The 15,944-nt window shown below is 35.6% G+C and overlaps 1 protein-coding gene across 1 annotated transcript in view; it reads left to right on the top strand.

Moving 5' to 3' along the window:
- The window catches only part of LOC137624383 (beta-hexosaminidase subunit beta-like), an 88,304-nt gene extending 73,561 nt beyond the window's left edge, over positions 1-14,743 (top strand). Inside the window, exons 6-14 of the mRNA XM_068355105.1 lie at positions 1,353-1,457; positions 1,664-1,771; positions 2,239-2,377; positions 5,587-5,684; positions 6,843-6,923; positions 7,827-8,000; positions 8,928-9,126; positions 9,888-10,089; positions 12,629-14,743. Of these exons, the coding sequence (XP_068211206.1) occupies positions 1,353-1,457; positions 1,664-1,771; positions 2,239-2,377; positions 5,587-5,684; positions 6,843-6,923; positions 7,827-8,000; positions 8,928-9,126; positions 9,888-10,089; positions 12,629-13,610 (2,088 nt within the window). The 3' untranslated portion in view covers positions 13,611-14,743. The remainder of the gene's footprint in view (positions 1-1,352; positions 1,458-1,663; positions 1,772-2,238; positions 2,378-5,586; positions 5,685-6,842; positions 6,924-7,826; positions 8,001-8,927; positions 9,127-9,887; positions 10,090-12,628) is intronic.
- The last annotated feature ends 1,201 nt before the right edge of the window (positions 14,744-15,944 follow it).

Raw genomic sequence — 15,944 nt, 5'->3', positions numbered from 1 at the left:
TGTCTTCTTTTTTTTTCTTTTTTCAATATTTCATTAAATTCCAATTCTAAAGCCCTGTATTACAGATCATAGTTCCTAAATATTTAAATTATTCTACCTCATTAATTCTTACTCCTAATGATATTTCATCTTCGATTGCATTTTCCATTCTCATCGTCTGTCTTTCTTCTGTTTATCTTAAGCCCAACTTTCTGTGATATTCCATGCATTCTGGAATGCAAGCTTTGTAAGTCCTGTGGTGTTCTGTTATTGAGGACAGCGTAATCAGTATACTCTAGGTCGGCTAATTTCGTATTACCAATCCAGACCAAACCTTCTCCACCATCCCCAACTGTTATACGCATTACATAATCCATGAAAAATTAAGATATGAACAAAAAATAATGCTGTTATGAAAAAATTTCTGCGGAAAAATTATTTACTGATACATAAAAACTGTAATGCGACTAAAACTTTCCAGTTGTGAAAAACTTCTACTAAAAAATAATCACTGAACAAAATTATTGTGTTATGAAAACCAAGCCGACAGAATATCCAGAGTTTGAAAGAAAGGTCCCCTTATACTTAAAATGAAGAAAAATTGAGCATCACCAGCGCTCCCCATATTCAACGAAATGGATTCACCTCATTTCTTACATATCTCTTCCATGATAGAATATATTGCTTATATAATCACTTATTACGGCAGTATTTCTCCAATAAATACTTATCATAGTCTTCATCGCCATCATCATCATCAACAGTATCTTTATCATCATCTTAAACGTTTTGGCATCAGCCTTTCCATTTATGTGTTCAGACATTCTGTCCACTGTCTTGTATCCTATACTCCTGCCAGATCTAAATCTTTCTCATTCCCCTTTCTCAATTGTTATATTGGCCATCCTCCAGGTCTTCGTCCTGTTACTTTCATGCGTACTATTCTCCTGACTAACTGTTACTCGTCTCATCCTCGTCTGTTTCTCTATATTTGAGATCTGCCTTTCTTATACCTGTTAAACATATCTTTGCAAATCCTCATTCGTAATTCTACTTTCTTGCCATTGTTTGGCCATTCTGAGCTCTCATCTTTTCAACCGCCCACCACTTTTTCTTGCCATTATCCCTATTGCATGGTTATGCCTTACAGAGTAGTAGAGTCTTTATGTATATTTTATATATTAATATTACGAATATCTAATAAAAAAAAATATATATTTTATTCAGCTTTGTATCATCTATTTAGATGGCCTCTCAAATTGCTAATTAGCCAAATGTAATCCACCTTTTTTATATCCTTTTCATTCTTTGTATTTTCATTTAGATTTGATACGACTATCATTGTGTTTTTATCTCTTCTTCTCTCCTTACAGTATCGACTGAACGTCACTAGGATCGAGGATGAACCCAGATTCCCACACAGAGGTTTACTGCTTGACACCGCCAGACATTTTCTCCCAAAGGATCTCATGCTCAAGGTGTTATTACAATTATATTAGTCTGTCCTACAATTGGAAATTTTCTCACGTTTTTTTTATGTTGAAATGTTATTTCACTCATTTTCTTTAACAATCTTTAATTCATTATTTTTTTCCAAAATATGCTGTCTCTTTCTTTAGTAATTCCTTCTTATTAATGCTTGAGCCCTTGGAGCTAGCTTACTAAAGTCCTACGTTGTTTACAGGTCTTGGATTCCATGTCGTGGAATAAGCTGAACGTCCTCCACTGGCATATCGTCGATGATCAGAGCTTCCCTTACGAGTCAAAGATTTTCCCTAACTTGACGCAACACGTAAGTTGATTTTAGTCTTCTTGGTTCTCATTCCATCATTTTTTATTATTAAAATGTAGCTTAGTAAGTGTATCGATAAAGGTATTATGGGACCCTCCGGAGACTGTGTCCTTTAGTGTGATGGCAAAACTAGTTAAGAGATGTATATACGTCTAAGGGAACTAGTCAATACTGAAATGTAAAACGTACAGTAACAATTAGGAATCAAATGAATTTCCTTTCAAGTATATAATATTATAGCCCACATTGCTCTTAAAGCATGTTGTTTAATTGGCTTAAATAATTGATAATGACAGACAAGTACGAATTTGTTATTCATTTGATATAGATTTGAATATTTTATTCCTTTTCTGTATCGTGCTTTTTTCTAGATTACAGGAAAAATGTATGACAAAAAAAAAGTAGTGTTGTGAGATACGGTTAAAAGTATTTTTATTGATTAATCAACAAAGAATATTTGATTACAGGGAGCGTACACTCCTAGACACGTTTACACTCAGAAGGACGTGGAGGACCTCGTAATGTATGCCCGTTACAGAGGCATCCGTGTCATACCCGAATTTGACACCCCAGGACATACCCAAGGATTTGGCAAGGCTTTCCCACGTGAGTATAAAGATACAGTTACTTAATGGTCTTTAAAATAACGTAAAAAAGATTATCAAGAATTGTTTGTGCTTAAAATACGATTGCTGATGGGGTTTTGAGTTTTAGGTTTCTGAGATTGAAATGGTTTGAATATGAGGTGAGAATGTGAGATGAATGTGTTATAAGAAGAGTATGGTACAATCATTCGCTTGGAAGTACCAGGATGAAGACCAGTTGGAATGGCCTGGAAATCTTGAAATGTCATATATGAAGACCTATATCAGATGATTATCGTGGCAGAAAATGCTTAACAAAGAGGGAAGAAGAAGAGATAATTTCCTTGAGAAGAAATCTGTTATAAAGACTTTACTGATTCTAGGCTTAAGACTGGTGCTGTGTTTGAAAGACATTAAATTTCATTATTTAATCGAGGAAGACTGCTTTTGTAATGACGAGTTGGTTTTTTGAGTTGACTACATAATAGCTATGGAAATTTGTATACTTAGTTCAAAGAGTAAATGTCAGAGTACAAACTCAAAAAAAAAAAAAAATGATCACATGGAATTGCAATTATTTGTTTTATATAGATGATAGCTTCCCATGTCTTCTGAATGTATTAACGTAGTCTAATTTATAAACTACAGCTACAAGAAATCTTTTTAGACCGTTCTTCTATCGGGATGCCCCTTATCCCTTTTTTTTTCTTTTTTTTTTGAGATTTTTCGAGATGCTTTTGTTCATTTTGCGATGTTTCTATAATTGTAGATTACCTTTACTCATTATCTTTCGTTAATGCCTTAGATTAAAATATGATTTTCGACATTTTTTGAGCTACCCATAGATAATTATTTTTATATCAACTATGTGATAAAAATTTTAAGAAAATAAATAAGCAATAAATAAAGTATCCTACGTTTGCAATTTCATTTATAAACTGAAGAATTCAAGAGGAATGTCAAAAGTACTTCATGGATTAAAAGGCTTATTTGGAAGGACTTGGTGATCGAAGGAAGACTCGAAAAAGAAAGCTGCAACTACATAGAGATCATTACATTTTGAAATTGGGCAAAGTGGAATATTAACAGTATACTTTATCTGCAACTTCAAAAGTTCAAACTTGCAGCGAATGTTTTTGTGTTGAACAGCTGACACAAGTCTCTTTTTATAGCTTATAATTATATGAAAGATCTATTTTAATGTTGTTTCTGTTCTTAAAGTGTTTTGTTTTAATTCTTAATTACTTCTCTTGTAGTTTATTTATTTCCTTATTTCTTATCCTTGCTGAGCTATTTTTCCCAGTTGGAGAACTTAGGTCTATAGCATCGTGCTTTTCCAACTATGGTTGTAGCTTAGTTATTATTAATACTATTACTTGCTAAGCTACAATCCTAATTGGAAAAGCAGGATGCCATAATTAGAATAAATATTTCCTATGTAAACTATAAACAAAAATAACAAAACAAAAGAAGTAAAAATAAGATAGAATAGTGTGCCGGAGTGTACCCTCAAGCAAGAGAACTCTATCCCAAGACAGTGGAAGACCATGGTCAGAGGCTATGGCACTATTTAAGACTAAAGAACAATTGTTTGATTTTGGAGTGTCCTCTTAGAAGAGCTGCTTACTATAGCTAAAGAATCTATCTCTGCCACTGAACAATTACTGTGCATTAGTTAACCCCTTGAGTGAAGAAGAATTGTTTGGTAATCTCAGTGTTATCAGGTGTATGAGGTCAGAGAATATGTAAAGAATAGGCCAGTCTATTCGATGTATGTGTAAGCAAGGGGGAAATGAACCGTAACCAGAAAGAAGGATCCAATGTTATACTGTCTGACCATTCAAAGGACCCCATAACTCTCTAGCGGTAATAATAATAATAATAATGATAATAATAATAATAATAATAACAAAGTGTCGTGCTCAAAGACTATTGAGGAAACAGTATTAGAACCTCTTCTGTTGACATAGTAGTTCGTCCAACGTGGTCCATAAAATACTTCATTATACAAATGATTGTATTGATGTCATTACGCTCTTAATATCTTCTTGGATGGGGGATTTGTTGTAACAGGATTCTGGGAACCATCTCGGCCCGGACCTGATTTTTCCAAAACGATCATATCTGTACTGTCACCTTATAACCATAACGTCCGAGTTTTATCAAATTCTATTCAATCTTTCTAAAGGTATCCAGGGGAGACTCATACTCACACCTTATAAAGTGAGCTTTAGATAACGACTGTCGATATCACTTTTTTTTTTAGGGTTGTGTTGGCCGACGTGGTAACGTCCCTGACTGGTGATCCCCAGACTGGGGTTAGAGTCCCGCTCAAACTCGTTAGTTCCTTTGGTCGCTGCAACCTCACCATCCTTGTTAGCTAAGGCTGGGGGTTATGGGGGAGCCTATAGGTCAATCTCCTGAGTCATCAAAAGCCATTGCCTGGCCCTCCTTGATCCTAGCTTGGGTGGAGAGGGGGCTTGGGTGCTGATCATATGTGTATATGGTCAGTCTCTGGGGCATTGTCCTGCTCGATAGGGCAACGTCAATGTCTCTTTGGTCCTAGCTTGGGTGTAGAGGGGTCTTGGGCGCTGAACATATGTGTATATGGTCAGTCTCTAGGGCATTGTCCCTCTCGATAGGAAAACGTCCCTGTCTCTTGCCTCTGCCATTCATGAGTGGCCTTTAAACCTTTAAACCTGTTCTATAATTTGTTCTAATAATGATCTTTGGATTAATGATTATTTTAATCGCCATCAACAAGAAACTATTGAGTAATAAAGCTCAATGAGTTTTTACTTTTAGAAAAATATGTAGATAAAATTTCAAACAGTGATTCATATTTATACTTAATTATTTGTAGTTATTCATATCATATTTAAAGTATATTATGATAGCGAGGTTTTTCCTGTTTATTTTATTTTTTGAATCCCGTCAGAAGTTCAAACCATTAGATTTAATCTAGTATTTTGTGGAAGTTGTACAGCGTTTTAGTATCTCTCCCCTATTACTATTGATGACACCACTTTAAAAACCCTAAGTGTCATAGGGCTGGCATAAAAATTTGGGTACTTACACATGTACAGTGTATCTTTTGAAATAGAAATGTCATTGGAACTTGCAACAGACCTCAGCGCTCAGATGCAAGAAGCAATATGTCATAGTTAGTCTGTAAAGCTAATAGACTAAGTGTGAGTCTCTTAACTGAATGGAAAAATTTCCTTTCTCCAGATCTTCTAACGCCCTGTTACGGCGATGGAATGACAGCCGGAACTCCCAACTATCCTTATCACGCTGCTTATGAAAACTTTGATCCAACCAACCCACAGGTAAGGTTCATATATATATATATATACATATATATATATATATATATATATATATATATATACTGTATATATATATATATATATATATATATATATATATATATATATATATATATATTCCATAAACTCGTCTTAATATCGAATTTGCTCTGCCTCGGGGTCAGAGACCTCAAGGGGGAATTAACTTTATGATAATAGCTTTCTCCTGAAAAAATATCAACACACACACACACACACACATATATATATATATATATATATATATATATATATATGTGTGTGTGTGTGTGTGTGTGTGTGTGTATATATATATATATATATATATATATATATATATATATATATATATATGTGTGTGTGTGTATGTGTGTGTGTACACATATATATATATACATATACAGACACGAATATGATTAGTATCATCCGTAGCTGTCCACTTTCTATGCCAGTCTATACACACAATTTTCTTAGTTCGTCAATCCATTGCATTTTATTTGTTTATTTTCAATTTGAGGTGAGAAACGAGAGTAAATTAAAACCCAGTTTCATTTATCCGAGAAGAGAGTAGTCATAATTGGTAATTGCAGTTATGTTTAGCAATAGTTTGCTGAATACTATGGCACAGCGAGTGGTATTCTCAACCATTTAATTTTTAAGCATTGAATAATGTTCATATTCTCTTATGTTTCAAGTAAATTTTGATATTATGTGACTGATTTTTTTTTTATCATTATTACTAGCTTATGCTTTTCTAAAGCTTTTGATTTACTGAATTCAGGTAATCGCAATACCGTCAAAATCCTTGTTACACTGAATCAAAGAATTGTGTGTTTATTGTTCCACTGTGGCAATACCCTTTTTACGCCAAAAATGCATAAATGTTTCAAAATTTATATATTTACATAAAAAAATTATGAATATAAATTCCCCAAGGAAACTGTAGTAAAGTAATTTTATGTATTATATAGTACTGTAACAGTGTAGTAATAGGTCATGATGAATCACAAAAAATTATTCGTTATGGCTATTTTAATTTTTTTTTTCTTCAAAAAATGTTATCGAGAATATTTGTTTTCAACTACGATGACCACAGTAGTTGCGACACGCCAATTTATATATACATGCATACAATTGTCTGATAATTGATCCCATTTACAGGTGTACGAGTTCGTAAAGGCTTTCTTGATGGATCTGAAACACACCTTCGTTGATGGGTACATCCATCTGGGACTGGATGAGGTACGTCTCTCTCTCTCTCTCTCTCTCTCTCTCTCTCTCTCTCTCTCTCTCTCTCTCTCTCTCTCTCTATCTCTCTCTCTCAAGCTACTTTCCATTAATCTTATCATTAGATTAGGAACTTTAATTAAAAAAAACGAGTTTAAAAAACTCAAGGTAGAATCCAAGAGCAATTAGTTCACCACTTGGCTCACGCTTGCTAGGCAGGGATCTCTCTTGTCTTACCTCCCACCAGTTTACCTAGTTGTGAATAGTTATTAGCTTATGCAAGAAGGAAAGGGTGTGTGGGGCTGCTACCTCCCTCTGTAGACTTTCTGAGAGACTGAAAATGTGTTTCCCTTAGGCCTCACCCCTATATACGGGAGACAGATGCGTGGAAAGAACACGAGTATGTTCATTTTATCAACATTTGTAACATTTTTCCATAAGCATAGAATTCATTCATATGACTCATTATAATTGCAAATTATTGAAACTAATATAGAATTTAATAAAATATGAATTTCTCCTATGATTATAAACTTTTATTATTATTATTATTATTATTATTATTATTATTATTATTATTATTATTGTTATTATTATTATTATTATTATTATTATTATTATTATTATTATTATTATTATTATTAGCAAAGCTACAACCCTAGTTGGAGAAGCAGGATGCTATAAGCTTAAGGGCTCCAACAAGGAAAATTAGCTTAGTGATGAAATATATAATTTACAAGAGAAGTAATAAACCATTAAAATAAAATATTTTAAGAATTGTAACAATGTTAGAATAGATATTTTCACACAAGCTATAAAGAGATATTTACGTCTGCCTGTTCAACATGAAAGAAAACATTCGCTGCAATTTTGAACTTTTGAAGTTCCACTGAATTGTCAATCTTATGGTTTCTGCAGGTCTTCCTCCCGTGCTGGTCCAGCTCCCCCGTCGTGAGGGCCTTCATGGCCCGCCACAACTACACAGAGGTCAGGCAAGTGGAGCAGCATTACGTGGAAAAGGTTTTGGAATTGGCCCACACGACACCCATCAACTACGTCACCTGGCAAGACCCAGCTGACAGAGGAGTCCAGGTAAAGGAAGGAAGAGATCCTCGCACAATGTCGATGGTCATTTTTGTACTTGTTTCTCTGAGTTTTATTCATGTGTGATTTTTTTTCTCTCTTCTAATGGCTTCTTATTCCGTTTTTTTCTTGCTTCCTCTTTACTCCTCGTGCCTATTCAATGAAGTATATCTATTTTCACTTTGATATTGGTCTTTCCTATCTCACTTATTTATCTATTTGATTTTCTGTTTTTTTTTTAATGTTCTTTAATTAATATCTTTCTCTTAAATGGCTTTCCTTACGTTGTCCATTAGGATATACAGCTTAGCTTGTAATGATTTTCATCATAATTACATATGCACTCCGTTTCAAAAGCATTTCTGTTGTTGTTTATCTCACCTTCGGGTATTCTTTACTGTGGAAACTTGATATTGGCATTTTGTAATGTGGAAACTTGAAAATGTACATTCTGTTCTGTGGCATCTTGATAGACAAAATGATGTGTACTGGTATTGAATGCTATTATTAAAAATAACAATATTTTTTTATAGGTAAGAGATAGCAGTTGATAAGTGATTGAAACCACAGACCGGTACAGTAAGACCGGATGTATTTTAATGACCTACTCTTGCAATGTCCTTAAGAATGATTAAAAGTTTAATTTACTAATATTTTATCCTGATGGAACTTTATGCTACATTGCCTTGTGATTCTACCATTTGTAGTTTTGTTTGGCCAATACCTCTGTCAGCTATCGGTACGTCATTATGATATTTAATTTTCCCCCATCCAGTTATATTGTCAGTGTCTTACTGATCCTTTCTATTGCCTTTGCCAGACGGTGTTTTAAAAGAAAGCTCTTCATATCAACTGGTATTTTAAGGTAAGCGTTTTAGATATAGAAAATGTAGAGGCTCTTACTGAACTCGATGCTATTTCATTTCTCGCCAACAGATGGCCAATACCAGCGTCGTGCAAGTGTGGAAGGACGTTTCTCTTGCCCCCAACAAAATGAAAGGATGGCGGGACTACGTTCATGACCTGACAGAGAGAGGGTATCAGGTCATCCTCTCTTCCTGTTGGTACATCAACTATATCACTTATGGACCAGACTGGAGGAACTTCTACAATTGTGACCCTACGGATTTCCAAGGTAAAGGGGAATTGAATTATCTAGTATCATCTAACTGGATATAGACAACATTTTCATATGATTATTAATATTATCTAACCTATGATTTGAAATTCCCGATTATCGTTCGGTTTAATTTTTTTATCCAAGCCTTTATAATCACATCCTTAGTATATGTTACTTTTTTAATTACTTTCATACAAAAATTCCCAAAAAATTTCTGGAATGTATTACACTTTTATTCAAATGTTAGAAGGTTAAAAATTGTACATTATTTCACTTTTCTTTCTCTTCGTATACCTTCAAGTCTATTTATTCATTTCTGTGTTGTACTTGAAATTTCTGCATTTTCCTTTTAACTTCCATGCATCTAAGACAGTGACCTGATTATTCTGATATGCAGATGATATTATCTGCTTCTTGAAGAGCATTTAAGTATTTTACAATCATGTATTTAACATCACTGAATTACCAAAGTTAAATGGAGATACCATATTGCCTTTTAGCCCTTATTGAATCCTCTATCAAAAGAAAATAAATGCTTGTGTACATACGTTACTGTATTAGCTTCATTGTCATATGAAATAATTTTGATCTTGTACTATACATATTTCCAAAGATTTTTTTTTATCAAAGGGTCACTCACAGATATTGAGAGAATTCATATACTAGATGATAAAAAAAAATTTTTTTTGGGGGGTACAAATAAAAATTTCAATTACTGTTCCGTTTTTGGTGCAAATAAAAATTTCATTTCCAGTTTTGTTTTTGGTGCTTTACAGGAACAGACGAGCAGAAAAAGCTGGTGCTTGGAGGTGAAGCAGCAATGTGGGGAGAATACGCGGATGCCACCAACCTCTTACCTCGGCTTTGGCCCAGAGCCTCTGCAGCAGCCGAGAGATTGTGGTCCGTACCTTTATCGGAAGCCCCTTCGGTAGAGGATGCTGCCTTCAGACTAGACCAGCATCGCTGCAGAATGTTAAGGTGATAAGATTTTTTTGTGTAGATTTTCATATTGAACCATAAGGGGAAAGCTATTTACGTGGTCATCAAAATAATTTTCTATACTCCCTTTATAATTGAAGTAGGTACCTCTGGTGACATTTTTTCAGTATTAATATGATATATCCATTTATTATCAGATCAAAGTTACATTTACCTTCAGTGAATCTTTATTCTATATATATCATCCTTCCACTCCCGTTTGTTCATGGTCTTTCTTTGCCAGTCTATACCCATAAATTTTCTTAACCCGTCAATCCATTATCTTCTCCTTCACCCCTGCTTCTTTTGCCATCTCTAGGGACCCATTTTGTTATTTTTGATGTCTATCTATTATCTGTCATTCTCATTGTATGTCCTACCCCCTTCCATTTCTTTTTCTTACATTTTGTTAAAATATCCTTTAATTAGTTTGCTCTTGTATCCATGTTGCTCTTTTTCTGTCCCTTATTATTATTCTTATCATTATGATCTCCATATATATATATATATATATATATATATATATATATATATATATATATATATATAATTATTCTTATCATTATGATCTCCATATATATATATATATATATATATATAATTATTCTTATCATTATGATCTCCATATATATATATATATATATATATATATATATATGTGTGTGTGTGTGTGTGTGTGTGTGTGTGTGTGTGTGTGTTGGGAAGAAACTCAGAATTAGATGCTGCTTGCTTTCTTCCAATCGCAGCTAATACAGAATTGACCAGCTTTGATGGGGTCCACCAACAGAGAATCTCTGATTGAAAACTGATAGGAAGATCAACTTCGGTGAAGATCAATGCCCCACTTTATTGCAGGATAGCCCCTATATCCCCTTTTATAACTCTCTTTACTGATAGGTACATCAACAAAATTCTACTAAGCCCGTCTTTTAGAGCAACAAGAAACTGAACTTTGAAATAACAAGCATTACTGTAGTTTGGATGTTTTCCCAAAGACTCATAACCTTTATGATCGCATGGTTGTAGGATTGGTGTGTATACGATTATCTTGAAATACCTAATACCAGGACACGTAGTATATTAGATCCTATATTGAACAATAACCTAAGGTACACCCAGTTCACGCTCTTGCTTTGTAGTCATAACTGCCCTAAGGTAAACACAGCAAGTCCTACTGTTGGAGAAATCTCTACAAAGCTGCCTTAGACTAGCTAAGAAATGTGTATTGCGTTCTTTTTGTAGAGCTTTTCCCAACTTTTTATAATTACAAGCTTCAGATGTACTGCTACTTTCTCGTAGACGAAGTCTACATTCCATCCATGAACCAGTCTAATTGCTTATACTATAGCCTCTTCCTGTTTATTCTACTTAGGGTTCTGGTAAGCAATGTCTTGGTATCCCATGGTATTTTGCTGTCCTAATTTCTCCTACATTAAGGTTAGTTATTTAACCCTCTGTTATTCAGAAAGTTTTAGCCCAAGCTGGGGCAAGGAATGCCACTCCTAAAAAGAAGTCCATCACACTTCTTTGCCAAGACCACCACTGAATACTATTTTGTGTATTCACAGAGGTAACCTCACCGCAATATACAATATACAGCCAATTTCATCATTTTACTGAAGAAAGTCAAACATCTTTTTCAACCATATAGGGTATACTTCAATTCCTATACCATTTGTCCCCCTTGCTGTTCAACATTAATTAACCATGTCAAGACTGATGTTTCTCATGTTCCAAAGTTTAAGGGGCTAGAAACGTTTTCTTTATCATCCATAGATACCTTCTATTTATCATCCATAAGTACCTAGGGACTTTTTGTATATTATTCATAAGTATCTAATCACTTTCTGTATATAAAGGCCCTAGTGGCAGCTAAGCATGTCATCCATTTGGTACCAAAGCCTTGATTCCTTGTCATTCTTATTTAATTTTCTAAATTTTTTCCACTCAGCTGGTAGGTTAACTAAGTGATCACTCACTTGTCCCGTATGGTTTTGAGCCTCTGATCATTGTATCTCATGACAAAGCCTTCTTTCTGCTAAAGGAATGTGCCTTATGCCACGTGTATGCTTTTGATTATTCTCATTCCATTGGGCCTTCCTCATGTGTCATCTTGTCGCTTATGCCCCAGTGGTCCTTTTTATATAAGTTCCACAACCAGTTGCCAGCAGGACTGATCTCTCCCCTTGCAATTCATTCTTTACTGTTCACTCATTTGCAGATTGTTATTTAGGTACAGTTGAAACAAAGAGTTCATGGATATGTAGGATCGTGTATTAGAATTTGAAATGTTTTAATGTTTTCCAGCTTACACAATGATTTTTAATTCAATCCCTCTTTTATTCTCACTGGCTGACTTCTTTCTAAAGTTGAAATGATAGAGGGTGCAAGTTGATTAAATCATATCACACGTGCGTGCTGCAGAGTAACACAATCTCGCATGTTTCTAATTATGGTTTGATTGTCATTTTCATCTTTTAAAGACATTTGAATTGATGCTTCTGAGATTACTTTACTTGTGTTTTTTCTTCTTTTTCAGACGAGGTATTCCAGCACAACCAATTCTCAATGGTTTTTGTGGGGAATGGGAAATCCCACAAGTAGTAGAAATGTCAACACCTCCACCACCGACTACAACAACCACTACAACAACAACTACTCCATCCCCACCAACCACGGTTTCCAGCACTACCACTCAACCGCCACCACCACCAGCTCCAGAGACTACAGCCACAACTACAACTATAACTCTACAAGCAACACCTCAGCCACAAGAACAGATCAGTCAACCTTCTGGAGAACAACCAGCGCAGCCTGCTGTTAATCCAGCCCCTGCTCCTGAGGCTCCTGCTGCCCCAGAAGCTGCACCTGTGGCTCTTGCTGCTCCAGAAGCTGCACCTGTGGCTCCTGCTGCTCCAGAAGCTGCACCTGTGGCTCCTGTTGCTCCAGAGTCTGCACCTGTGGCTCCTGTTGCTCCAGAAACTGTACCTGTGGCTCCTGTTGCTCCAGAATCTGCACCTGTGGCGCATGTTGCTCCAGAAACTGCACCTGTGGCGCATGTTGCTCCAGAAACTGCACCTGTAGCTCCTGTTGCTCCAGAAACTGCACCTGTGGCTCATGCTGCTCCAGAACCTGCACCCATAGCTCCCATTGCTCCAGAAGCTGCACCTGTAGCTCCTGCTGCTCCAGAACCTGCACCCGTAGCTCCCGCTGCTCCAGAACCTGCACCCGTAGCTCCCGCTGCTCCAGAACCTGCACCTGAAATTGTGGTTGCTGTGGCTATGCCTGAAATTGCAACTGCTGCAGCTCTGCCTGAAATTGCTACTGCTGCAGCTGTACCTGGTATTGCAACTGCTGCAGCTGTGCCAGAAATTGTGAATGCTGCAGCTGTTCCAAATATTCCAGCAGTGCCCTCGGGAGATGTTGCTATGGACACCAGGGTTCAAGATACGCAGGGCACTGTAGTGGTTGCCTCTGGAGAAATACCCACAGCAAACGAGGCCCCTACCCAGGCTTCATGAAACTAGTACTCGTGATATAATAGCATGTCTGTGACTGCTCAGGCTGTCCTGTTCATTTACATTAAAGTGCTAATGGATAATTGCCTGTTGGATAGACGTTTGAACAGTGGAAATAGAAGGAATTGGCCTGTTTCAAGATGATTTTGTGTAATTTTCATTACATTGGACTTTTCCAAAGTGTTATGAACTCAATGCCATATTTCTTGACAGATGTTGGTTTTTTTTTTTTGTATTCTGTTTGAATCTTGAAAGTTGAGATAAAATGGTACAGATAAGCTGATAGACAGTTTTCTGTTGGTCCATTAGCTACCAGCTGATTGTGATAAATGTAGACCTAGTAGAGATCTTCCTCAAAACGATGTATCCTTAAGTACCCTCATCAAATGCTGCTGCATTACGGACTGTGTGAGCCGAGGGTGGGATCTTGATCCATTTACCACATACTGTATGTCACATAAACTAGAGTACTGTAATATTAAAGTGTTTCGGCTGTCTCAAAAGTTCTTCGTGTCTGCTTATTTTTTTTCTCATTCATGAAACGTATTTATGTATAATCGAAATTCTTCATTCTATATGTATCTATAAAACTAAAGAATTAGCTATCTATTATTATTTTCATTTTTATAACAAATGCTTTTCCTGTAGCTTATGGTAACAAGGCAGAAAATAATGTGATAAATAATAAAAAAAAAAACTCGTTACATTATCATCATCATCTTGGTTGTTATTATTATTATCATTTGTGTAATTTACGCTGTCAGTACCAGTATCTTTATGTATCTATACTCAAAATATAATGAGTAAATTTCTCTAGCTTGTCCATGCAGTTACTCTGAAGATTATTGAGCTCGAACATGTATATTGTGAGAATGGTGCACATTTTTATTTTATTTCTACTATTTTGTATAGGATTTGGACCAGTGATTGAAAGTAGAACCGGCGATTCATTAGCAGTTTGCCAAATATATCACGGGATTTCCTGGTCACGTGATTCTTCTTCCCTTTGTCCCATACGCGAATGGTTCGTGATTGGCTCTTGGCTTGAGAATCATTCCTCTCTCAATTATGTTAATTGTTGTGCTTTTTTATATCAAAGTATTTGTGCATTAATTATTAAACTCACTGAATCTTCATTTTATGTTTTAATTTCTTGATAAGAAACTCTTAACCTTCCTTTTTATGTATAACGTTTTTGTCCGTGACCAAGATTAGCCTACACACCAATATTTATGTTTTACTTTTTTTTTTCCCCTTACAGAACCGTGAGGACTTTTTGTTACTCTATTATAACCTCCCATTATATCAACTGAATTTCTCCCCATAAGAAGTTAGTACCGTCAGTGCACCTCTTGCGGTACGCTGTAGGCATTACATACTGTAGGGTCGGCCAGGAGTCGACTTGACTCATTTGGGCTATTAAATCTCCTACTTTTAATAATGATGATTACTTAAGAGACACTACAAAGTTCCTTCGACCCTAGCTGCACTTGCTTTATATCCTACTTTCCATTCGTTATTGCTTTTTTTCTTCTGACCTCTGAATTTTACCTTTGTAACTCTATGATTCCCCCCACAAAAAAAAAAAGAAAAAAAAATCCCTTTGGCACTATCTGTGAATGTCCTCACAACCCAAATAATTAAATCCAGTCTAATATTAGTTTCTTATTTTCATTTTTTATGTATGTGCAAATTAACAAATAAAGAATCGCTATAACATATCTTGAAAATAGCCACTACTAGGATTCAGTTTTCGCTAGTGTCATGAGCCCTTTAGAATCCTTGTTTCTCGTAAACAGAGAATTTCGTTGTAAAGTAACAATGTAAATAAGCTAACTTAGTGTATCGCGTGAGTTATGCTTGAATGATGTTCTGTTTCTTTATGGTGAAAGTAATTTTCGTAAAGTTTTAAAGATCTACACGGTAGAATGTACAAAATCCGTAATTTTCAATATTAAACTTACCCGATAATCATGTAGCTGTCAACTCCGTTGCCCGACAGAATTCTATGGAGGGATACGCCAGCTATCACAATACTAGAAGGGGGTGTACTTACCAGCGCCACCTGTGGCCAGGTACTCAAGTACTTCTTGTTGACACCTCCTCAATTATTCCTCTGTCGTGCTTCCGGCAAGACGTTCTGGGATACGCTTATGGTCTTCGAGTTTATTCACGGATATTTGGTGAAGTATTCTCTCAGATTAACGGCTGTCGCTTTACTGGAAACCTTCTTATATTAGCTAGATAGCTTTTATATAGTCCTGATATAACGGTTAACGATTTTTGCTTGTTTTTGGAACCCCCTTTGGCTAACTCTTTGGATTACAAGATGTCTGA

This window comes from Palaemon carinicauda, chromosome 31 (genome assembly GCF_036898095.1).
Source record: "Palaemon carinicauda isolate YSFRI2023 chromosome 31, ASM3689809v2, whole genome shotgun sequence".
Taxonomy (NCBI): domain Eukaryota; kingdom Metazoa; phylum Arthropoda; class Malacostraca; order Decapoda; family Palaemonidae; genus Palaemon; species Palaemon carinicauda.
Note: the sequence above shows the minus strand (reverse complement) of the source record. Positions and strands in the feature narration are given on the sequence as shown.